Source organism: Mesoplodon densirostris, chromosome 5, assembly GCF_025265405.1.
Source record: "Mesoplodon densirostris isolate mMesDen1 chromosome 5, mMesDen1 primary haplotype, whole genome shotgun sequence".
NCBI lineage: Eukaryota > Metazoa > Chordata > Mammalia > Artiodactyla > Ziphiidae > Mesoplodon > Mesoplodon densirostris.
This window is the reverse complement of record NC_082665.1, coordinates 55,010,935-55,037,660: the sequence shown is the minus strand read 5'-3', so window position 1 is coordinate 55,037,660 and position 26,726 is coordinate 55,010,935. Positions and strand designations below refer to the sequence as shown.

Genomic DNA, 26,726 nt, shown 5'->3' with positions numbered 1-26,726 from the left:
TTAATCTACTGATATAGGCAAAGCACCTGACTGCTTTACATAGGTTATATCTTTTAATTTTCAAAATAACTTTAAAAAGTAACCATTATTTTTCTTTTTTATAGATGAGAAAACCAAAATACCATGGGATTAGCCCAAACTCAGACAAATAAGAGGTAGCAGAGATGACACTCCAACAGGGCTTGTCTGACACACAATGATACTTTTAAACCATGCTGCCTCCCAGATAGATATTAAAAGACCCACTTGATTAGGTTTCTGAGTGTGGCTGGATCCAGAATATCATTTTAAATCACGAAAAAGAAGCCAGGCAAATGCAGGGGGAAAAAAAAGCAACCATTCTAAGAATCAGAAATTAGAGAGTACAGGCTTAAGAGTCCCTGGATAAGTCAGGACACTGGAAAAGGAACTGGCTTTGCACTTAGATGCTGGTCCCTCCTGTGTGATCCTAGCAAGTTACTCATCCTCTTGGAGCCTCAGCTTCAAAATTTGTGAGAGAAGGAAAGGGAAGGGGAGGGGAGGAGAGAAGGGGGTAGTTGGATAAATTATACCTACCAGCAAAAACCTGTTACGATATGAGATACCTGAAAGTGTGTATTAGAGTGCCTGATATACAATAGGTAGTAAATATGTTATATTTAATGTCAGATTTTACTGATTTCTTGAAGGGCAGGACAAATATAAAACAAAAAGAAAAACCAACTGGGATAGGTTTCATGAGCATCTGGGAAAGATCTGATCAGATCTTATAATGACATGTCAGACGGGTCCACAAAACTCTGAATTCAGCCTTACATTTCATTCACCCACTAAGTTAACTCCCAAATGCCTCTTTACTTGATAAGTAATGAAGTAGGTACTGTTGGGTCATGAAAGGCAAAATCATCACCAACAAATAAGACGAAGTTCAATAATTTCATTTACTGAATAGCTATTTAGTGAATGGTCACCAATACCATTAATTTACTAAGTTTTAGAACCGTCGTAAATTCTTTCGAACTTATTAAGTTTCTGAGGAAAACTATAATTCATGCCATTATCCTGAGTTTAGCTAAGAAAATTTATGTATTACTTATTTATAGCATATTTATTTATAGTATAACGCTTTAAAATTTTTGAGAATGTTTGAGTTTTATTTTCATGTTGTCAGAGCAAATACTTTTCTAGCACTATCTCTCTATAATATAAAACAGCTTGTTTAGGCAACTGTTACTTGAATAGCACTTACACGTTTTAAAGCAAGGAAATAAGTACTGATTAATCTTTCAAACTATCTTGAACATTATGAAGTATACCTAAAATACTCATTACTCACAGGTCAGAACAAATAAACTAGCAGAGCAGTTATGTTAATAGACCATAACAGACACTGGTTGGTTAAAGTTACTCAAGGAATCAATGTAATCACTTTTCCTTCTGAATATACAGCAGGGGTTGGGGGGATTAAGGAACCATACATTATTTTCGGGTACAATAACTATATCACATTTGTAGTGGAATAAAATAATTTTACAGGTATGCTTAATGAAACGCCCAGCAAGACAACCAGTTTTCCAAATATGATCAGTTATCTAATTCATACATTTTAAATTAATAAGACATATTTAACAAAAAATTTCTTGCATTATTATTATTACTACAATTTTTAGGAAGGTAAATTTTTTTTTGTTATTTAACTCATTAGTCCAAAATCCTTCTCATAATCGTAACCTAAAAAGAAAGTAAAGAGGATACGAGTTTCTTGCAAAAATTATGTCTCATGTGAGATAAAATGAGCTTATCACATTTCCTAAAATGATTTGTCACTAAAACCACTTGATAATGATTTATTTAATCATGTAGCCCTGTGTATCATGATATCTAAAAAAAATCTGGGTTTTATTTAGCCAATAACCAATAAGCAAATAACCAGAGTTCTGACAAAGGGCTTTAAAAACCATGGTCCTTAAGTTACTCACGCTAACATTTCCTAAAATTATGGCAACAGGAAATACAAAATTTAAAAACCAGTAATTTATGGCCAGGAATGACTAGAGAACGAATGTTATCTCAGCAAAGTCTAAAGAGTTGAGGAATCAAACTATGGATGGTCCGTGGATCTCAGGTCTTAGAGTCGATCTTCAGAGGGCAGAGAAGAAGGTGCTAATTCAAATAAACTTCACATTATCGAATCAGTCTACTGTAAGCTAGGAAGCTGGCAGGAAAGCTCTGGACAGGTTAGGTACTATGGAAAAACGGGTCACTGGCCAGAGGTACCTAAGTAAAAGTAAAAGGTTAAGGATTACCTGGAGATTTCATGTATAACAATATTCCTACTAGAAACAATTAGTATGTTCGAGCTACTGCAAAAAAGCACTCTCCTTTTTACACACCAGCAACACTTTACTGCCCTTTCTCCCAAACTCTGAAAAGGATTGGTAGAAGAGCACATTTCAAAATCTTTGTTTGGAGCCTAGTAATTTACGATCATGTCACCAAACTGAATGAAAGACCCAGCACAACTGTGGTTTTAGCTACTTAATGCATCATCACTACCTACTGGGCAAGACTCAAACTCAACCAGGGAAGCACCACAGACTACAAACAGGGTAATGGACTTCCTGCTGAATATCCCACCAACTGCCACTCCTGAAATAAGACTGAGAAAGGTCATTATTGCTCCTGTTAAGAAAATAATTCCATGGACCAGCACAAAGATAGTGAACGCATTACTGTCTTTTCCAAATGTCTAGGGGATTAAACCTCTACACTCCCGAGTCGCCCAAACGACCACCCTCACGTCAGACAAGCTGCATTCTGAAACCTTCTGCTTCCAACTAAACATAAGGTACTGATCTGCTATCACCCTCTTCCCACAAAAATTAAAAGCTTTTATTTCCATTTAGCTGCCACTTAAGATTTATAAAAAGTTTGTTTTTTCCTTTCTTTCCCTTAACTCAAGTCCTCACAGAGTATACTTTCCTCATCACAGGTTGCCAATTTTTGGAACATTAAAAATCCCATCAAGTTGCACTTATATGATGTGACAATTAACTTTTAATGATGGATAAAAGAGATGGATGCTTAAAGTCATTCTGCATTCTATTACTGTACCCATCTGATAAAGGAAAGCTCCTTCATAAAGGTCAAAAATTTTCTTCTTTAATCAGAACTCTAAAAGACAGACTAACTTTGAAAATATATTAAATTGGTTGGGCCAAGAGATGTGTAATAGAATATAGAGCCTTTTGTCAGTACACTGCAGAGGTAAAGAAATGTCTCCACTCCATTCCAACAGAAACAATTTCTATTATGTTTATAACTAAGAAAAAAATGATTTCATAAATAACTAGCATTTTATATTCAAGAACTATACTTATAATTTTCTAGATGTGATGTTTTAATATCTGATGTCTAAAGACGTAATCTCCTCGGATACAACTGGCTGCAGGGTCTCCATGTACAGCTGTGCAAGCTGTGCTCTGCACAACCCTAGGGGGCGCCATTCACAGCAGAGGGCATAGATCTATATATTTATTATGACAATTTCCTGCCAAAAGGCAGTGAAGTGTCTTGTTCTAGCAAAATCAATCTATTATGACAATTTTCCAACATTTGAAACTAGAGTATCTCAAGAAAAGGGTGTTTTTTTTTTCTGAATCACACAAAGAAGCAGAAGATGCCAGCAACTGTTGGGACTACATAGCTCTTATTCTCTGAAAATTCCGGGCTGGAGGATGGCAGGTGAACTCCGAGAAGCAATGCTTTGATAAGGCATTACAGGCTTCCTCCCTGGACTGCAGGAAAGAGGTTAATTTCTCCCAAATGAAACATAGAAATACATGAAAATATTATCGAGGGTCTTAACTCACCAATGTTTGTGCACATGCATTTGAGGGGATTCAGTCAGAGATACAAGGTATGTGGTCACTATGTTTCACTACAGTAGTTTCTTAATAAGGCCACCATGAGGCGTCGCAGTACACAAATCTTTCACAACTAAATCTGTTAGGGTTTAAAAACTTCTTTCTCCTAATCAACAGCTTTATACTTTCTTGGAGAGAACAAAACCTAACAGCCCTAGAATAACTTCAATGGCTCTTTCGCTTAAGATTAGGATGAGCTGCTATAAGGCTGAGATGTTTTTTCCTAAGACCAGACTGTAATAAACTTAGGGCATTTGATAAACTGGCATGCCATTTAACAATGTGTTATTGTTTTGCAAATTCTTCCTGTTTTCACAGGACACAGGGAGCAACACCAAAGCCATGTATCTGTTAGACACCAAAATTATGTTATACTACTAAATAACTTAGAAGTCAAGTAGCACGATAATAAAATACTTTCAAAGTTAATATGTATGCTGTATTACATACAGCTCTGCTCTAACAATACATTATTTTCGTTCTTTAATGTTTTTAACCATTTATGAACAACACACCAAAAAAAGTCACATATTCCTGCTGTGAAAATGGCGCCATCAATGGACTAAAAATATTTTCTACATCATTTTGGAACTAAGCAGATTTCTCTAGCAAAACACCAAATCAGAAGTCTTAACGTCTTGGTTCCAGCTCTGCCACTCACATGGCCTGGGTCCCAGTTCCTTAATCTGGGCCTTGCTTTCTTCAAATTTAAAATGATGGATTACAGGCCTCCAAGATCATCTGCAATGTCCCTTCTAGAGCTCAAATTCTACTATTCTCTTTGAATGTAAATTATCTGAATTCTGGGACTTCCCTGGCAGTCCAGTGGTATAAGAATCCACGCTCCCACTGCAGGGGGCACGGTTCAATCCCTGGTCGAGGAACTAAGATCCCACATGCCGTGCAGTGAGGCCAAGAAAAAAAAGATTGTAACATTAAAAAAAAAAAATTATCTGAATTCCAAAACTGTTTTCTTTTTTATATTTGCAGCACAATCTTATTTAAAAAGAAAACCAAAACAAAACACAGATATTTCACCTCTTAGAACACTATATACTACTACCTTTTTTAACTTTAGAAGTTTACTATATGCTTGGGATGACTTCAGAAATAATTAACAAGCAAATGTGAATATGGCAATGTGTTCGACAAGGAAGAGGTACTTTTATCCTGGGCCGGAACCTCAACATTACAATTCTACAGGAGCCGAGACGGGTACAGGGCACTACGCAGTGGTACAAAGGCCGTGCTGGCAGCACAAGGGGCAGTGTAAGGGAGAGAGTGAGTAGGAGCGTGGCCTCCTGAGAGTGAGCTGGAATGCAACGCCAGCTCCACCACTTACCGGAAGAATGACCTTGGGCATGTTGCCGAGCCTCTGAGACTCAATTCCCTCATCTAAAATGGAGATGAGGGGCTTCCCTGGTGGCGCAGTGGTTGAGAGTCTGCCTGCCAATGCAGGGGACAGGGGTTCGGGCCCTGGTCTGGGAAGATCCTACATGCCGCGGAGCAACTAGCCCCGTGAGCCACAAATACTGAGCCTGCGCGTCTGGAGCCTGTGCTCCGCAACGAGAGGCCGCGATAGTGAGAGGCCCGCGCACCGCGATGAGGAGTGGCCCCCGCTTGCCGCAACTAGAGAAAGCCCTCGCACAGAAACGAAGAGCCAACACAGCCATAAATAAATAAATAAATAAAAATTAAAAAAAAAATAAAATAAATAAAATAAAATGGAGATGATAACTCCTCCCTCACAGGCTGTTTCAAGGTGGAAAGAGAGGGACCACTGGATTCAACCGCTTAAAAACTGAGGGTGGGGAGGAACTCTACCTAATTATCCTCATGATTTTTAATTTCATACCTCATTTTAAATGAAAAGCCAAAGTAACGTTCACAGTTTCTAACCCCTTCCATCTTTATACGCTTTCTTCAATAAACACATGCTCTGGCTTTTCTTTAAACTGTGATTCTTCAACAAACTTCTTTATCCATTCATACTACACCGTGTCCCAGAGTTGGTATAAATATTCAAAATCAAATTATGAAAATTAAATGGAAACAAAAGAAATCTGTAGAAATAAATATTTTAAATAAATTTCTTTTGTGTCAGACCTTAAATCTATTAAATAAAGAAAAGGTTTGGGAGATCTAATGTAATCAACCTTTTATCATTCTCCCACATTACAATAATTAAGTAGGCCTCTTTACTCTTAGGGAACTTTGAGACAAGATCCTAACCAATAAAACTTTTCTACTATGCAAAATATGAGTTGAATAATTGATCCTGTCGTTATTTTTGGATAGAAATATCTTCTCTGGTAAAGTTGGCAGCAGAGCCATATTGAATTCTCTAACTGGCCTGTGAAACGTTCCTTTTCTACAGAGTTAAAATGCCAAGTTAAAATGCCTTTTAAATTTAAAAAGAAAAAAACTTTAGCACTTCCCATCACTTCTTTGAAAACACCAGTTGATATCACATTATAATATATGTCCTAGAAATGGGTGTAGCTTAGATATTCAGATATCAATTCATATTTTCCAATTAATTTTCATTACAGTTTCAGAAATATGTCTCACAGGAAAAAAAATGGCCCCAACACATAATCCAAATCTCACTTAAGAATCCTAATATACACTTCAAAGCACATTCTTTGTCCCTGTGTGGTTGCTATGCATTTAATTTTCCACCACAAGCTGTAAAAAAGTTAAGTCAAATGGACAATCGTTCCACATGATCTGAGAACGCTTATTTAAATACACAAACAGATTTAAATACACCAGAAATTTACGGCCCATTCCACTGATATTTTATAGCCCACAGGACATTGACAATTAAACAACCATATTGTCTATGCCACTGCCGTTCCAGGTATTTACAATAAGTTATCAGGTTGAAAGTAAGAAAAGAAAAAAAAAATCATAGTTTAAATAAGATAAATTCTGCTCTTCACCATGGGCAGTTCTCCAGAGGAATGGCCAGAATACAGGGTTTTTTTGTCTCAGGGGAGCTACTGCAAACTCAGTAACTCAGGTCCAGCCACTTGACAACATTGAACCTGTTTCCTCATCTGCAAAAATGGGACTAATGATACCCTCCTATCTACTTCACAGCATAAAGAGCAAATAAGATGTCAGTGAAATCACAGTGTAAACTCTAGATTGCAATATCAAGTGTAACCTATATTACTCTTGTGTCTTTAAGGGTGACAAACTTACAATAAAGAAAGACTTGACGACTAATGACCAAAGGGATGAGAGCAAAGAAGTTGTAACAGTTTAAGTCTTTATTTGGAGACCATGCTAAAGACGCAGGAGGGCTCTCAGAGGAAATTTTTATTCAGCTCTAGGAAGCCTGGGCAGACTAAACTGTTTTTGTAAGGGCAAAGGGGAACTCGCTGTGCTTTCTACGAGACATCAGAAATGCAAATTAGAGCATAGTAATTTATTAATTGTGCACATGTGAAACTGCTTTAAATAAACATGGCCTAAATGAGACTGAACTGCAGAGGGGGTAAGGGGGTACCTGTCTTGACTGGTGTGTCAGAGCCAAAGAAGGATGCCTTCGTCTGGCCAGCTTCTAAAGGAGAGAGCTAATGCCACAGCTGCTTCTCCTCCCTAACTCTGACAACACTCAATAAAATGCATGACAGGTTTGTTTTATGATCACAAAACTAGAAGTTTTACCACCTTTTTTTAAAAATGTATTTATTTACTTATTTATGGCTGTGTTGGGTCTTCGTTTCTGTGCATGGGCTTTCTCTAGTTGTGGCAAGCGGGGGCCACTCTTCATCGTGGTGCGCGGGCCTCTCACTGTCACGGCCTCTGTTGTTGTGGAGCACAGGCTCCAGACGCGCAGGCTCAGTAGTTGTGGCTCACGGGCCCAGTTGCTCCGCGGCATGTGGGATCTTCCCAGACCAGGGCTCGAACCCGTGTCCCCTGCATTGGCAGGCAGATTCTCAATCACTGCGCCACCGGGGAAGCCCCCTTTACCACCTTTTAAAGAGGAAGTCTGAATAAGAAAATTCCAAAAATAGGAGGAAAAATACAAACTACGTTGTTTTATTTATTTGTAAATAAATTCAGTCCTAATTGAAATAGTATACATGAGGGTGATCCATGACATATGCCAGCATTAGTGGTGAGGGAAGAAGGTATAGGATGATAGCTTATAAAAAATAATTCTATCACAAACCCCATTTTCTTCATTGATAATGTGTCGATAGAAGTATGCTAATAATGACATTTAAATAAACAGCTAAATATGATTTGGCAGTTGTGGTCACCAGAGCACCTCTGTGCAGGCAATACTGCCAAGGCTTAAAACCATGTCTGCGTATGAGGTAATCCCAGAATCGTTGGCTTTGCTTCAGTCAGGGCAGGATTCACTTACAGGCCTCTGATAGTTACACTAATCCATTCCTGTACCTTGAAGAATCTCCTATATCTAGTACATAGTATAAAACAGAGCAATTTAACATAAATGAATCAGACACCTTCTATACTGTTCTACGAACTGTGGGTACAAAGATAAGTAAAATCTAGATCTTACTGCTTAAGAGGGTCACGGTTTTTAAGATCTGAGGCTACCAAAGCCATTCCTCTGAGATTTTCTTACTAACACTGTGACCCCCTCCCCCCACTGGCTGTATTTTTGGCCAGTCTATCTCCATATACTGTCCTGCTCTAGGGGACCTCCTGGAATTTACCTTTTCATGCCCATCTACGGCCTCTGGCAGATACCTCATGCTGAGCTACACACTGTCCACCCCCTTAACTCAGTCAACTAATATTTTTTTAGTCCCTACACTTTTATAGGTATGGGAGATACAGCAACAAACAAAAATTATCTCTATTCTTATCAGATCCCTCAGGCTGAGCTAGACTCTGTCCTCATCCCTACAAATCAGCCTAATTCTGCCTATTCATTCAACAGTATCCACTGCACTCCTACCATGATCTAGGTGCTGAGGATACGGCAGTAAGCAAAACAAAGTCCTTGAGCTCATGGAATTTATGGAAATTTGGTGCGACACTGCCCAATTTTGACCTATGGTCTCCAAAATGGGGTTCCTGAGCCCCAAAACATGAATGAGAGCCCACTGGAGTAGCTAAGAAGGAAATAATATAATTTTTCTTTACATTCAAATAATATAATTTTTCTTTACATTTCTTTACATTCAAATTCTTTACATTTATTTTTTATTTCTAAGCATTTATATTTCATTACATTAAATAATATATTAATAGCCCAGTATACGTAAGTTATAAATAAATGTACAGATATTGAAGATATATGCTCCAATTCTTTTACTGAAGGGAATAGCACTTAAAAAGTCCGGAGACCACTGGCTTGGGTGATGGCACAACTGCAGGGAACTGTTTGGCCAAGATGGGGTTAGCCTGGGCTTTCCAATAGCCTGGTTCATTTTTCTCTGATAGACCCAAGTAAGCATTTTGGCAAGGATGACTACACACTAAGCTAAACAACCAAAGTTCACGTCCATCCCGATTTCCCTCCCTAATTATCTCCTAACAACAATATACTCATCATCCCTGTGTCCCATGGATATTATAGCATCTTTATTTTCTATTCCACATTTGGTATGTGTGTGTCATTACGATACTAGAAACAACCTGAAGCCAAAGCTACTACCATTTTATTCTGCAAGCCCCAGAATTCCTAATCCAGCTTTACACATAATGGGTAGTCAATAAACACATGCTATATAAAATAAAGACAACTGAATATATGGAACCCAGAATTACCAAACAGATATGATAGAGGCCAGTCATTTGCTTTACCAAAGATTGATCTCCTTTATAACGATCAGTACTGTATCCCTTTAAGCAGCTCCCCTCTGTGTAACTTTACAGATCACTGATTACTATTAGGACCTGGCAATGGTAAAGCTTCAAGTAACCACTGCTAACTGAAGATCAATTAGAAATACTTGTGAAATGTTCTGAAATGATAGTTTGTCAATAAGAATACATAGTTAATTTTGAAAAACTAAATAAGTCAAAACTTTTCAGAAAAACATCTTTAACGATGAAAAGTACCAATCACCCTAATACTTATGACTTATATATTAGACTTCATGATCTAGCTGTATTTGAAAGATATGTCAGGAATGATATATATTGTTACCTTAAAAAATATTAACGAAATAAAATCCACCACTGATTCATGATCACAGTTCCTTATGTAGTAAACTCACCACTATGTGTGTGAGACCAGATCCGCAGATGTATAACTCTACGCCCACTCCTCAAGACCCATTCCCAAGACCTTTCAAGCTACAGAAGGCTTTTGTATGGATTTAAATTTATGCAGAGGCTGTATGTAGAAAATCATTAAAACTTTTTAAAACCCTGGGCCTTACAACAAATCTGAACACGTTGTCTGGGACAACTAAGAATGTATAGCACCAAATGAGACAAGAATGCATATCCATATACAAAATTTATTTAAAAATTCATTATTACCATGAGGGCTGGTAAATAAGATCCGAATAACTGTACTTGCATGATGCCAAACAGCCCCGTGACAGAGAACGGAAGAAAGACTAACAAACCACTCTTCTGTGTGTCTCCGTTCCTCTTTGCTTCTTTAATGTAAACATTAGGGTCATTATCAATGTTGTGAGCTTATGAAGAAATATCTTCCCAGATCAGTTTCTTCCTTATGATTTCACTTACGAATGTATTTGCTTGTTATTAAAGCACCCAGGGTTGGCATCTGGAACACTGAGCATTTTAGAAACAAAGTTTTAATCTAAACTGTGTTGATGTCCAGAAATGACCAGTCAAAAGGGAGCCATAAATAAAACTGGGTGAAAATGCATACATTCTGAGGTGTAATAAACATAAAAGTCATGATTTTAAAAAGTGATACTGAAGGTCTGATCAAGTCAAAGGGAAATCCAAAGACCAGAACCCAGATTACCAAACATAAAAGAGAAAGAGGACCAAACTCATGTGTGCCCTCCCGGTCATGGCTTACTAAGCCATGAGAGAAACCACAGCTGTAAATACAGGTTGAAAACATCCAGGAAAACCTGAAAATTGCTTGATGGAAGCATTGGGCATAATTTTTAATCTATAATCTCTCATGGATAGAAAAGTACATTTTTACCTCTTTAGAATCTCACGTGTGTTTAATAACTGGGCTTGAGATCTTATTAATATATATATATTTTTAACCAGTATAATTTATCTAAGTAAGAATAAGTGTTAGCTATAGTAGTTTATAATATTTTTATTGGAATGTGAACACAGTTCAAACTTATTCTGTTCACTATACTTTTAACATGATTTGGTATACAGTACATGGAATCCTCAAACCCTTCCCTTTACTTCAAAAGTGTTGTCATTACAGATTGTGACATTAATAGCAATAAATAAAAAAGTAAAAAATAAATAAATAAAAACAAAAGTCCAAAACTCTTGAATGAAACATAACAACATAAATTGAAAACTTCATCAAAAAAAAAAATTCACTGGCTTTTGAAATAGACTAAAAGCAAAAAGAATGTACTAATAAGTAAATAAAAGCCAAATCAGGGTTAAAAGTCTAATTTTTCAAATCCACCCCAGTGCTTGGGCCAAACTAGTTTACAACCCTAATGACAATTAGGACAAATACAGTGCCACAGGAAGAAACCCCTGCTGTATTTCAATGTCAGCTCCTACGTTGGAATTAGCCAGTTTTTTAGTGGTTTTTACTCAGTACTATTTTAGGCCATATCTGTTAGAACAATTAGCACAGAATAATTTATGTTATGTATATTTACATCTACTGGACTTTTCCAGCCAGTAGAAGACACTTACTTTAAGGATAAGGGTTGTTCTATACTCATCTTTTATATCCTCAAAGTTTAAATCAGCATCAATACACTGTAAGTACCTAATCCATGACCAGTGAATTAAATCAGTAGTAGTTTTTGCTACCTGAATCTCACCTACATTTGACCAAATTATTTAACATGCAAAATGGTCTTTGAACATGACCCAAGAAAGCAAGTCAAAAGAAAAGTGTCAGATGCCATAAAACATACTCAGTTTACCAGCCTATCTGAATGAGAACAGTATGGAAGTGGTTTATTGTGGGGGGATGAAAGACAAGAAATGGAAAGCCTGACACACCCCGGGCAAAGCATCATGCAGCTAGAACCATGCAAGAGCACTCTTCGTAAGATTATCATCCACAAGAGCTACTTTGCCAAAATAGAAAAATACCCTATTTCTATGTTTCATGGATCAGGGAAAAAGAAAAGCCATTTAAAAAGAACAAACTTTTTATCTTCGTATCTGAATTAGGCTCTGACTTTGCTGAATTTGTAAAGAAAAGAGAACTTAATTTCAGATGAATAGGGCTCTTAGTACAAAAAAAGCAATGTGTTACTTTGTATTTTTTTAAATGATTTGTTACTTGTATAGAAATGTGTAATTTATAAAATCTTTTCTACTTATCATAGCAGAAATAAGTTTCTTAGGTAAAATAAATCAAACGTACCCATAGACCACTTTGAAAACTGGTAACTTTTGATTAACCCTCTAATCCATGTTTGCTCATTAAGACACTGAAATGAAGTCTATGAATCTGCTTATTAATTTTTTCCACAAATACTGAATTTCTTTTCAAAGCAAATGCCAGAAAACTATTTTATAACACTATCCATGTTAAATTGTTAAATTCCTTTTGTAAAATATATTCAGATTAAGTACTTAAAAGTACCAGAGTAGGGCTTCCCTGGTGGCGCGGTGGTTGAGAGTCCGCCTGCCGATGCAGGGGACACGGGCTCGTGCCCCGGTCCGGGAAGATCCCACATGCCGCGAAGCGGCTGGGCCCGTGAGCCATGGCCGCTGAGCCTGCGCGTCCGGAACCTGTGCTCCGCAATGGGAGAGGCCACAACAGTGAGAGGCCCGCGTACAGCAAAAAAAAAAAAAAAAGTACCAGAGTAAAAACATACAGAATATTCAGTGAGAAAAACTCATGATGAATGATGATTGCTACTGACATACCAGAGGAATTAATAAGTAGTGAAACCAGTAACTGTTATTAGACACTTCTGTACTAGATATGCCAAACAGAAAGAAAGGTCACTAAATATCAATTTATAAACTAAGTTTGAAGCCGGTTTTGTCTTTGACTGTGACCTCACAGATGACAGCTGGCCCCGGCTCAGAGACTTTCTCATCTACCTCTCTCAAGACTGATAGAGAACAGTGTTCCAAGCCCTATCGCTTCGAAATGAAGACGATTTCTCTTTCGGGAGAAAGAAAAATTGGAGGGAATTCTTGGCTAAAAGTTGCCTCAAAACTTTCATTTCTAACCTTTTGGAATGTGGTCCTCAAGGCAGGTAAATACAAGACAAGCCCAGGAGACAGGGGCACTGCAGACAGGCATTCTAAGCCTGGCACAGCCACTTGCCAGCTGTGTGACCTCAGACAAACTACTTAACCTAAGCCTTAGTTTCCTTCTCAGTAAAACAGGGTCACCCCTCATCAGAAAGGTTTTGTGAAAAACAAACTAAGTAGTAAAAATAAAACTTGTATTGATACTTCACAAGGCAGCCCTCAGTCCAAATATCTTTCTCCCGAGGGGTACAGCTCAGTGGCAGAGCATCTGACTGCAAATTATCTTTCTCCCTTCCTCCCACAGAGAAAATACTATCTGGACAACTCTTCTAAAAACTGCTTTCAATTTTCCCTTAAATATAATTGAAACCATGTAATCACACTATCTACCTTAAAAAACAAAAATGATTGGATAAGGAACTTACTTCATAAAAACAACAGGTGCCTTTACTTCACAGAGCCCTGCTAAAGGCTCCATATGATCCCTTCCTAACTGACACATACGTAGAGACTGTGTAAGTCTCCAATTCATGTATCAACAACTTCATGATAACGTGTAGGGATGAATACTAAAAGGACTCAAAAACTACAAGCAAATCTTTAAAATCAAATAATGGTAAATTTTAAAAAAGTTCAACCCCGCATCCCATTCTCAGACATTTCTAGGCAGTATCCCAGATGCACATTAGTGAATATAACAATCAGCTGAGAGAAACAGGACGGAGAGATAAAGCGGGAGGGGAGGGAGGAGAGGGAAGGAAGAATGGAAGAGAATGAAACAAATGGCAACTTAAGGAACTCAAAATATAATCAGAGTTTGACAGCAGGGTGTAGAGAATTATTTTCTCATTTTGTTACATGCTCCACCACATTCCCTTTGCAGTCAGTGAGAACTCTACCCTTGGGTGAGTTTTGAGAGGTGCACCAAAAGCTGGAAAACAAGTCAGCATTTTTTATTATTAAAAGAATCAGCACTGCTAATAAGACTCCCTCTGAATTACTCAATCTGTATGTAGCTTTCCTACACCAAAGGATGTAGTCAAATCAACAAATAATAAAACACAGAAAACTTTCTTTAGCCATTAACAGTTTTAATCTACCAAATGAAGACTGATTTAAGTCTTACCAAAACAATAGTTCAGATACAGCTATTACTTTATTCCTAGGGTGTCATATAGACTCTTCCTCACATACTTTTCAATTTTTATAGTGGTTTTTATAGGAAATTAGAAGTACAGATGAAAGATCTTGACTCAGCATTTCAGTTAATTACTGAAAATAAAGATACCTAGAACCTCTACAAAACAATACAACCCAGAAACATTCTCACCTAAGAGCAAATTTGCAGAAAACATTTTCTATTTTTACTTTTCTGATAGAAGGAAAGAAACATGCAAGTAGCAAAGTAATAAAGGAAATATAACCCCTTCATGAAACTTCTCCTAAGAGTAAAACATAATGAAAGTAACCTAAATTTTGTTCACCATTATAAGAAATGTTCAACATGGTAGAAATTTCAAACGTTACAGCTATCAGTGTGTTTGTGTTTGCTTAACAAAACTAAAAATTACAACCACCAAAAAAGATTCACAATGTCAAAATGGATAGACGAGGTTCAACTAGTGTGTGTATGTGTGTTTAAGCTTTCCTTATCAAAATTAGCAAAAGGATTTTCATTGAGTTAAATCGGTAGGAATACCAGATAATTTCATGCTGTGGACTAAGGAAGTTAATACAATGGAATCACAATCCCTTATACGAAACCCTTAGGTCCAATGTTTCAGATTTTTGTGGGCTTTAAAAGCATATAGTATATTTTATGTAACATTCCTAGTCCAATCTAGGATAGGGCCTCATAATCAACCATACTACTTACTACTTCTACAGCAAAATACATGAATATTCTAAGTGGGCTTTAAAAACTATTTTAAACAGGTCCATGGGGGCTTCCCTGGTGGTGCAGTGGTTGAGAATCTGCCTGCCAATGCAGGGGACTCGGGTTCGAGCCCTGGTCCGGGAAGATCCCACATGCCACAGAGCAACTAGGCCCGTGAGTCACAACTACTGAGCCTGTGCGTCTGGAGCCTGTGCTCCGCAACGAGAGGCCGCAATAGTGAGAGGCCCGCGCACCGCGATGAAGAGTGGCCCCCGCTTGCCGCAACTAGAGAAAGCCCTCGCACAGAAACGAAGACCCAACACAGCCAAAAATAAATAAATAAATATTAAAAAAAAAAACAGGTCCATGACACTCTGGGTCAGGTTTTGCCACCAAGTGAGTTTTGATGTCAAACTTTTGGAGGAAAAAAACTTTTTAGTTTTTCAGAGATTTTTTTTAGATAGAGGATTGTGAATGTATATCCAATACCACTACAGATCAAGATACAAAGACAGTTTATTTATTTATTAGAGATGAAAAAGTATGGCAAATTAAAATTTAGCCAAGTAGGAAGATGTTCCTGGCAAATCTATCCTTACAAGTTAGGAAATACAGGGAATTCCCTGGTGGTCCAGTGGTTAGGACTCCACGCTGTCATTGCCAAGGGCCCGGGTTCAATCCCTGGCTGAGGAACTAAGATCCTGCAAACCACACAGTGTGGCCAAAAAAAATTAACTACTTAATTAATTTTTTTTAAGTTATAAAAAACAAAGTTATTTAATTTTAATTTATTCAAATAAAGTAAATGAACATTGAGACTACTTAAAAATGTCTTAAGTTAGAAGCAGTGAGTATTCAAGTTTGAGAACCCTGGTACTTGCAGTCTTTTGCACTTCCTTTGCACTTAACCACAGGTTGCATTTCCCCTGGCTTTTGATTTTCACATTGTTCAAGATTTCAGGGATCTGGAGTATTTCCCATTCATCTTCTCCTTAGTATGTCCCTCTTTTTTATTTAAGTGCCATTTTGCACGATGTAATTTGTTACACACTTCGGATATAATGCTTCTCAATCTTCATGCCTTGACACAAAGGTAAGTTTTAATTGGTTGTGAGGAGTGCCCCCAAGTAATTAGTTATGAAAAGTTAAGGTACCACAGTTTATAAAGGATTTTACATGTGTATATATGGGTGTATTTAAGGTTTTCATCATAATAACATCACTCTTGCTTGTATTCTGATATACTCTCTTGATAGGGAAAGAAGTGGCTTTATCACACTGTGAACTACCTATAAAACCGACTGCATGGGACTTCTCTGGTGGTTCAGTGGTAAAGAATCCACCTTCCAAGGCAGGGGATGCGGGTTCAATCCCTAGTCAGGGAACTAAGATCCCACATGCCGCGGAGCAATTAAGCCCAAGTGCCGCAACTACTGAACTAGCGCGCCTCAACTAGAGAGCCTGCATGCCGCAAATTACAGAGCCCACATGCCCTGAAGCTTGCAAGCCACAACTAGAGAAGAGAAAACCTGCAAGCCCCAACTGGAGAGAAGCCCGCGCGCCTCAACGAAAGATCCCTCATGCCTCAGTGAAGATCCCAACTACCACAACTAAGACCCGAGGCAGCCAAAAATAAAAATAAATTAATTAATTAATAATAAATCTTTAAAAAAAAACTGCATAATTTATCTATGTCTATAACCAGGGAAATCATAGTGTAAACATTAGTCGCATGTGTCTTGATAGAAAAGAGAATTGACGCTCTAAGACACTCCCAAGATGTATCAAAGTCACCAGAGGGAATGTCCAGTGCTGTCAACTAACCACTCTGAATTGTGTGCTGTCCTGTGCTATGTCTTTTTAAAGAGGTGGGAGAATCATTGCCCCAGCTTGAAGGAGCACTGTACTTAAATGTGGCGTGCCTCGGTTGTTTTTTTCTTTTTTTCCTCCTGGTTATTCTTATTATTTCCTTCAATAACAACTTGTTTGTCCAGCACCTCACATCCAGTTAAAAATGCACCAGTGTTTCATGATATCAGAGTTGAAAATTACTTAGGAGGAAACAAAAATTAAAAGGCACAGCCTTGTGAAATTTCAAACTTAGTGGGAGTTGGGGTGAGATGAGATGTATTGAATAACTATAAATCATATACTATTGAGCACTGACTGTGGATAAGGGTCATTACAGACGTTATTGTCTAATGTAATTCTCATTCTGCTGCATGGTAAATATTAAGATGCCCTTTTTCACATATGATAATGGAAGTTCATTCTGAAGTGACATGCCCAAAGTCCCTCAGTTTATAAGCTAGAGAGGCAGCAAGAGTGAAACCCAGGGCTCTTTGGCTGCAAAGCCTCTGCTCTCTGTACTATACCTGCTACTATGGGACATCTACAGAGTGTGATGAGGGCCCTCTGAGTATTGTAAACATGCTGACTGAAATACAGCCATAGAATCTTGAGGCTCTGGAAGAGACCTCAGCAGTAAATGAACTCTAAGCCCACATTCAAGTATGTGACTCCATTCAATCTTTAGCCATCAGTCCCTAATACCAGAGTTCCTCAAAATATGTCAGAGGACTTCACACCTGCTTCACAATCACTGCAGTACCGTTAAAATGCAGATTCCTGGGCCCTATCCCAGACACACTGAATCAGAATATGAGGATGGGGCCTGGGAAATTCCATATTTTGCAAGCAAAACTGGTGTTCTTTAAACTGTAAGTCATAGAACAAATTTAGTGAATGACACCCTGTATTTTTTTTTAATAAAATTGTTTGGAACAGATTAGATTTATAAAGATTAGATAGGAATAGGAATCATTAGAGCACTGCTCTTAGTACTGTTTCAGGAAACTTTCGTTCCAGGTTTTTTTATGTGGATTGGAATATAAAAGGTATTTCTTACCATAGATCTCAAAAACATTTGAGAAATACAGCTGCTTTAAACAACTTTTATCCTCATTCTTATTTGTCCTTTGAAATAAGTTATCAACCTTTTTTAAAATTATTCCCTTTATAAAATATCCAAACTTCTATGTCCTTTTCAGGATCTCAGTTATTCCAATCCAGGAGTTTCTGTTTTATTCCCTGATCTTTTCACCCAAGGGCTATATTTAACTACTGGTTTAATTATTTAATCAATATTTTACAATATTTTTCATTTTTCTAAGATTTCATAAAATCCAATTCATTCTTAATAATTTTTACTTTGTATTTTACACAACCTCCTCACTATCTGAAGTTATTTTACTATCTAGATCCTGGAACTACCTCACATATTTTAACTTATTAAGTTTATATTTTGGAAGGTGTGTCAATGCTTCATGGTCTATATTTAATCCTTTAAGTCTTTCATTCCCTTAGTCTTTCATTTTCTATTTATATATACTATTAGATAGAATTCTTTACTGGCGTGTCTTCTTTTGAATTTCCGTTGTGTAACTGGTACTTATTTCAATTTTCACTTTATCTTTTTCTTTGAAAGAAAAAAAGAAGAAGGAAAGAAAACAATCCCCATTAAGACATGAGGATTTTCTGGGTATATCTTTACACTTATAAAATGATGTCCTGGCATTTTAAGAAACTATAATTGCCTTCTAAGGGATAATATGAACACATATGAATGTTGAGTGAAGCTGAACTCAAAAAGTGCCTTCTTCAGGTATGACTTAAAATGCAGAAATCTCTACAATTCGACACAGTATGTGATGACTGCCCCTGAGGTAGTACAAACCCACTGATGGAATTACAGTCACAGAATATTCAAGCTGGAAGAATGTCCATTCAGTCATTAGCTTTAGTCCTTACCACCTTTGGAGCAGTGTTTCTCAAAGGGTAGCTGAGGACCTCCTGCATCCAACTTACTTGGGGCACATGATAAAAATGAAGCAGTGGGACTTCCCTGGTGGTGCAGTGGTTAAGAATCCGCCTGCCAATGCAGGGGACATCGGTTCTAGCCCTGGTCCGGGAAGATCCCACATGCTGCAGAGCAACTAAGCCCGCACGCCACAACTACTTGAGCCTGTGCTCTAGAGCTCGAGAGCCACAACTACTGAGCCCGTGCTCTAGAGCTCGAGAGCCACAACTACTGAAGCCCACGCACCTAGAGCCCCCGCTCCGCAACAAGAGAAGACACGGCAATGAGAAGCCCGTGCACCACAACAAAGAGCAGCCCCTGCTCGCCGCAACTAGAGAAAGCCCACATGCAGCAATGAAGACCCACCGCAGCCAAAAATAAATAAATAAATAATTTTTTTTAAAAGTGAGGCAGTGAAATTACAATGTTTTTATAATTTGGGTTTGTTTTCATTTCATAGTGAGAGGAAGGCAGCTGACTAAAAATATAGGAGAGATACCACTCAGACCTATTTTAAAAGGTGCCCTTGGTGGTGAAATGTTGAAAAACAAGGTGGATTTCAAACTACGAGTTCAAGAAAAGTGTCTTCTTTTTAAGATAAATACTTGCTTAAGTTTAAATTTTAAAATATAGGTATGCCACACTGGTGGTGATGCAATATGCCAAAATTAACTGCCTGTATTTAGTAATGCAGAACATTTAAAAACACAATCTTAAACATTTCTGCACTCTTGCAAGAGACTAATAATTTCAGGGATTTCTGTTAGTACAGTAAAAACAGGCACATCTATAATGAGGCTATTTTCAAAAAGTTCTTTTAATAGGGTTGAACCGTGAAGTCTTTTATTACTTCTATTAAAGATGTCTAATGTAAACATTAAGTATATTGGCTGATGATTAATAATTAAAAATTATGTTTGTAATTTTACTGAAAAATATGGCTGTATAAATACTTTAGCTGCTGAATTAGGTTTTCATGAGTTGTGCCACATTTTAAGGCTGTTGTTCCTTCTTTAACTATATACAAAAACATTATCAATTACATAGTTATCTACAGCACAAGCAAACCATAATTATATGCTCATCCTAGCTTTCACTCAAAGCTATGTTATAAATTCAATGTCTAAACAAATCTGTTCCAATGGATGAAGTATAAAGATCAGGTCTATAAGGTCAAAGACAGTATACACTTTTCAAGTTGTATAGCAGAGCTATATATACATTAAAAGCAGAGCTACCTCACAAACTCCTAAACCTGGAACTTTTAAAAAAATTTTTGGATATAAAGATCAAGGTGAATATAAAAAAAAGAAAGGTGTCAAAATTTCAAAATTGTTAGAATCTTAGTCCCTAGGGGAAGATTCTACCTAAATCCGCCACAGTACCTCCAAAGATGTACCACTAAGAAACAACATAGATGAACCCCCTTTTCGATAGCTAGCTTTAAATGTGAAATGCAAATTAAGACTTCATCTTCAGAACTTAATAGAGATATGCAGAATAATAAAATGAGAAGTTTGAAAACTCTTGGCAATGTAGAAGCAAAACCTTTATCTAAAATCTTATTTTGAAAATTAAGCCTCAAATCTGATAAATACATTTTAGATGCAAATAACTTGTAATTCGTTGTCGGCGTGACTTTTAAAATCACTACTTCAAATTTTATACTACAAAAACTACTCTGACTTCAAAGACCAAGACTTTTCTTGAAAACATTGTTTTAATGAAGCAGTTATTCGATATCTCAAAGAAATGCAAGAGCTCATCAGATCGCTTTTATTCTGGAAATTACCTATTCCCATTTTAAATTTTGAATTGGTCAAATATATTTCCATGGCGAAAGAACTAGCCTTAAAAGTTTGCTCCAGTGAACAAAATAACGTGCCTCACATGTATAAATGTGGTGTTCTTCAGTAATCAGGAATGCATTTTGAATACTCTTGCCATATGTTCAAAAATGAAAAACTTCTCTTGCAAAGAAGCTTTAAAAAAAAAAAATCAAAGACGCTGAAATCCACATATTTTGGTGTGCCCTAAATTCATCTTACAGACCCATCTCATTCTGACCACTCCAATTGGCCTGTTATGCATGTGACATATTAGGAGGCTCTTCTATCTGAAATAACACGATATTTTACATTCCATTAAAAAATGCTGGACACAGAACTTCTATTATATGTTATCTAAGGTTCTCAACAATGTCAAAGTACATTTTGCTACCATACAGAAACTACCAGAAAGGCCTGGTCTTCAAAACTCAATTCCTCTCAATACTAAGACAATCTTTTAGTAACATACACAATATGCCAGCAAGCCAGGAAACAAAATAAGGTCCCTTTTCCTTTTCTTTTACGGAAAACTGAATTCAAGTCCATTTTCATTCACAAAATACAGTCTGTCTTCATTATGGTAATATTACAAAGCACCAAAGCTGATTTACACAGTTTCGTACAACCAGTTTTCTTAGAGTACCTGAGGTGTTTCTGACAATGGAGGGGCAAAATTACACACTGGTTTTCTGCAGTTTGGGCTCACCATGCGGCTCTCAAATGTTAAACCCTCAGTTTTCACCCAGAGGGTTACTTCTCACAACCAGACTTTTTAGGCACTTACTGTCCCACACGTTATTTCACCAACTTTTCCATTTGGGAGGCATATATCTGAAAAAGGCACTTAGTGTCAGATTTCAAAGTTGCTATTTATTATATATACAGACTGTTAAAATGCACTCAATTTCTCCAAATATATAAATTTTGACAAAAATTACTATCAATTAGGACAGTTATTTGCCTTTTGAATCAAGCTGGTACACTAAATGCTAGATTTACTATATTGCCCAGTCCACCCTCCCCCCACTATAAAGGTAACTGTCACAAACAGCACAAGTTCCCTAAGAAAAGAGAGCCCAGGAAAGAGTAAGCAAATGTCAGTCACTGTAATTTAGAGAGGTCTTCTGAGCAATGATTCCTTGGGTTTTTAATAATTCTCTCTACTCACAAGCTACAATCTTTCTACAATATTATCTAGCATTAAATTTTCTAGGCCTTCAACTCTACATAAAATTTTATTATCAATTAAAAAACGTAAGTTTTCAAATGACACTTGCAGGAAAATGCGAAATGCACATTTAAACTATCTTAAAATAATAATAACCATAGCTGAATTGTAAATACTAGAAACCATAAATTGACTTCTGCTATGGGAAACTCAGCAAGACAAGTTTCTGGGGTGCTGCAAACCCAATAAGGCATCTTCTTATGTGTACAGTAAGGACCCTTATGTCATTACTAATACCATCCAGCTTCCCTGTATGAAGAGTTTGCATACTTACCTAGGAAGGCAAACGGAAAGTACACAGGGAGGAAGATGAACTGCAGCAAAGCCTTTGTCATATGATAGTGACCTATAAAGTATCAAATAAAGGTACATCATCAGTGTGGTAGAGCTTTACAACTGAGTCCCAACTCCTGCAACATCTATGAAGGAAGGACCCCGAAACCCAGGAGTCCAGCTCCCCACCAACCCCTCCTTCTCACCATCCCCACCTCTACGCTGGAACTGTGGGGCAATAAAGGCAAAGAAGCTCCCTGTATTCAAAGGTCAGAGGCTGAGGGGAGGGTAGCCCAGCGGACATTCTAGGGTGTCTCCAGCACACTTGCCCCCTACTCCCGGTATGTACAAGGCAGCTGATCCATCCTGCAAACCCAAAACCCACATCGTGATCATTCATCAACTTGCACAAGTGATCGCCGCCCCCAGAGCAAATGCACCAGGAACCAAATCATGGCAATCAATAGGCAGTCCGAGCCTCCCCGTGCCCAGGAGCCGGCAGGAGGTGGCAGGGCGACGGCAGCAAATCCAGCAGATCCAGGTAGCGCAGCCCTCAGCCCTGCAGACCTGGGCGGCCACAAATGTCGCCCCAACGACCCGGCCCCGGTCACAATCCCGAGACTGGAGATCGGAACCGAGCGGGGAAACACATTCACCAGAGCCCCCGGCGTCAAGTGCAGGGCCACCAGGTCTTCGAGGTCAGGGTGGGGGGAGCTGGAAAACGGAGAGGGAGGAGGGGAGCGAGGGATCCCACCCCGGCTTTGTTGCTGGTCACCATCAAGTTTGCATCTTAGTACAAAATGTCGATCTTTAAGGCTGACAAGACAGAGGCAGAGGGAGAAAGAGAAAGGGAATAGAGTCCATCTTGCTTTGGGGAAGAGGGGGGAGAAAAAAAAATGAAGTGCAAAGCCCACACTCCGGGCGTAAAAGTCTGCTAAACACCTTTCCATAACGGAGGAGCAACGAGTGGGGTGTCCCCGTCCCCGTGCCCGCTCGAACTGGCGGCGGTCTGGACAGAAAACACCTCCTCCCTCTCCTCCTCTTCCTCCTCCTTCCCCTCCTCCTCCTCCTCCTCCCTCCCTCTCCTCCCTCTCCTCCTCCTCCCGCGGGCCCCGGCGAAGATCCCGCCGCCACCGCCGCTGCCTCCGCTGCCCCCCGGGGAGGCACAGCCGCTCCGCCCGGCGCTGCCATTCCGGGCTTGGACCGCGCGGCGCGCGTGGGGCCGGGAGAGGGGTGGCCGCGCGGAGACGTCCGCGCCGGGGACCCCCTGCGCCCCCTCGCCGCGGGCTGGCTACAAAAGTCGCGCGAGCCGAGGTGGCGGCGGCGCGCAGAAGAGGCGCGCGTGGGGGCCCCACGTCGCGAGTGGGCAACCCCAGGGGATGGCGAAGAACGCCCCTCCCCGCGCGGGGAAAGTACCCCGGTCCCCGGCAGCCCGGCGTCCGCGGCCGGGAGAGGAGAACTGGACGTGTCATTAGCAGGACAGGCAATGGTTTCAAAGCCCCAGGCCAATGACCATCAGCAGAGGCAGAGCTCGCTCCGTCCCCATCCCCCATCACCTCCACCCACCTTCCCCTTCGTACCCCCCCCACCTCCACCCCACCTCGCGAAACTTTTCGGCGAGATCCACCTGGACTAATTTGTCCTCAAACAGTTAAAATATTGACTGGACCCTACACACCAGGAGGGAAGGGGAATGCACGCTTTATTTTCCTTTCTACCGAAAGGAAAGCAAAAAATAGCTTCTCTCTCCGTTTCTCCCTCTCCCCCCCCCTCCCTGTCGTACATGTTGTGTCTTAGCTTTTTGCATCGTTTCGTTTTACCTTCCTCATTTAGCTGAAATGATCGCGGATTATTTCACACATAAACGTGTTCCAGATTCCTGGATTCAGGGTCCTTATAAATTACAGGACTCGGGTTTGGTCTCAGTTACGTTAAGTTTCATACAATACCAAAAATAAAAATAATAATAATAATAAATTGCTGAGGGTGAGCGAGCGAGACGAGGTGGAGGAGGAAAAGAAACCTCGAGTCTGATTTCTGTAATTTACTAGCGACCCGGATCGCAGCAAATAACAGGGTAACACGAGTGTGGCTTAAGAGGGCTGGGGAGCTCTTTCTAGAGGCATCGACCCCATCCCCGGATAAAGGATCTGCAAGTTTTCTGTCATCGCGACCATGCAATGCCATCACTTACCTTCAGAAATAAGACTTTAAACAGCCAAGGCCTTCCTCCTCCCCTCCACCACAGCCCCCCCCCCCCCGCCAGCTTCGCTCTCTCCACCTTAAACTTATTGACACAACATAATCCCACATTCAAGCAAAATCCTGACACAGCCTCCCTCCTCCTCTTCCCCCCTCCTCTCTTCCCTCCCGTTCTCTCGTTCGCTCTCCCTCTCGTCCTCTCCGGTTTTCTCTCGCTCTCTCTCTTGCCCTCACCCCCCGCCCCCGCCGGCTTTCCCTCCCTCTTCTCTCTCCCCTTCTCCCTCGCCCTCTTCCCCCTCTCCCCCTATTCTTCCTCCTAGCCACTCTGGCACTAAAACAGCACTTTCTCTACTCGCCGCGCATTTGGTTAGGGGTGGGGGGGTGAGAGGGCACCGATCTCCGGGGCCGGAACACCCAAATCCCAACTCTCCAGATGAACGAGCAACTGGGCTGCTGTTCCCGGTCACCGACGCAGACGAAACGTTCGATAAATCCACTGAGGGCTGGCTCCTTGTACCTTCCTCCCCTGCCCCGACTCCCCAGGCCCCACCTCCCCGGCAGCCGAGCCCAGGCTGGGCTCCACGTACTTTCGCCGAGATGAAGTTTGGGGCTCCCCAGGCGGCCAAGAGCCGCCCGCCGGCGTGAGGGCTCTGTTGTTGTTTTCCTCGGGCTGCTCCTGCCCGCGCCGCGGCTCCCGTGCCCCTCTCGGGCGGCGCTGCCTGTGTGCCGAGAGGTGCTGGTTGCAAACGCAGCCTGGCACCGGCTGGCCTACTACTCCCCAGCCCGGCCCCCAGCCTCCCGCCCGCAGGGCACTGCCTTCGCGCCCCCCGCTCGCCGCCGGCGCGGCCGCGGCGACCCTCGCCCCCGACCTCTCCCGACGCAAAGTTTTGGCGGAGGGGTAAAGTGCCCGGGGAGCGGGCCGGCTGGCGGCGGCTCCGGACGCGCGGGGTTCCCTCAGTCTTCCTCAAGTCCAGCCTACCGGCTGCCGCCACAGCCGCCGCCGCCGCTGCTCCTGCCGCGGAGTCCTTGGGGCTGCAGCCCGGCGGCTCGCAAGTGAGTAGGAAAACAGAAAGTGCGGGGAGAGCGCCCGGGAAGGGCTGGGGATGGGGGGGCGCTTACCTCGCGGGCTCGCCGGGCGCGAGGGCGTGTGTGTGGCTCGCCCTCAGCGGCCAGTCAGGGGTTCTCTATGGGAAAGTGGAGAGAGAGGAGCTCGCGGAGCCGCTCTGCCTCCGCTTCACTGTACACTGCTCCACATACAGTACATGCAGCCAGGAGAGACTGAAAACACTCATTTTATATAAGGCAGCCTGCCATTGGCCCGCTTCGTGATGGACAGACCGCGCGGCCAAACAGAAGGCCCGTTACACCCAAACACACGCACACATACACACATTTTACAGAGACACACAAAGATCATCACATTTTCTATTTTCTAATGTTCGGGACCTGTAGACAGTAGGAGAGGACAGGTAGAGAGGCCCAGCAGAGTGGGTTGCGAGCGAAAAACCCTGTCTGCACCAAGTTGCAAGGCTTGAAACTGGTGTCCTTTTGACTTGGGAGGGTTATAGTAATAAACTACAACTCCACTGGATATGGAAGTGAGGGGGTTTTTTTTCTTTTTTTTTTTTTTTAATCGTTGCCTTGTGGTGCCCCATGGAAGAGGCGTGCATTGTGTTATGATTTTACAGTCTGACCTGGCTAACAAGTGGCCAGGAAAGGCTTTTATCAGCTTGGATTTCTTTTGTCAATGGGTTAACTATCACATAGGCCAAAACAGTGCAAGATAAGTTTATTTGGACTGTAAGCACTGAGGTTGTTAGTGCTTCATTCGTAGGTAAATTGAGAAAAATCAACACAACAATACACAGAAACAAAGATAAACATTTTGCTGAAATAGCCACTCTACTTTTAGCTGGTCAGAGGACTGCAGATCACCTGTGTGGGCATACAAACTGCTGTAAAGTAGAATAAGTCATGGAAGACCGGCTATTGCCCCTTTTCCTTAAAAATAGGCCTTTTGAATCAATATATGCAAGATTTATATTTTGCATATTATATATATATTTACTTTCCATATTTCACATCATATGTGAACATCACATGTTGGTTGACTTTGGGAGATGGAGAACCCAAGGGCTCTTCTTTCTAATTTTTTTTCTGTGATGCGTCTTTGACAGTCCTATATAAACAAGTCAACAGG

At 40.4% G+C, this 26,726-nt stretch overlaps 1 protein-coding gene across 13 annotated transcripts in view; it reads right to left on the bottom strand.

Moving 5' to 3' along the window:
- BBX (BBX high mobility group box domain containing) overlaps positions 1-25,770 on the bottom strand; it is a 296,320-nt gene extending 270,550 nt beyond the window's left edge. For 3 of the 13 annotated variants that reach the window (XM_060098744.1, XM_060098747.1, XM_060098748.1), the window contains exons 1-3: positions 25,646-25,770; positions 22,326-22,397; positions 21,608-21,654 (exon numbers count right to left, since the gene is read on the bottom strand). In XM_060098744.1, coding sequence (XP_059954727.1) covers positions 21,608-21,654; positions 22,326-22,386 — 108 coding nt within the window. In that variant the 5' untranslated portion in view covers positions 22,387-22,397; positions 25,646-25,770. Of the gene's footprint in view, positions 1-21,466; positions 21,545-21,607; positions 21,655-22,325; positions 22,400-25,113; positions 25,246-25,505; positions 25,543-25,645 lie in introns of those variants that run through there. The other 10 variants (XM_060098751.1, XM_060098749.1, XM_060098752.1 and 7 more) reach the window with 8 other exon arrangements.
- Positions 25,771-26,726: the final 956 nt, after the last annotated feature.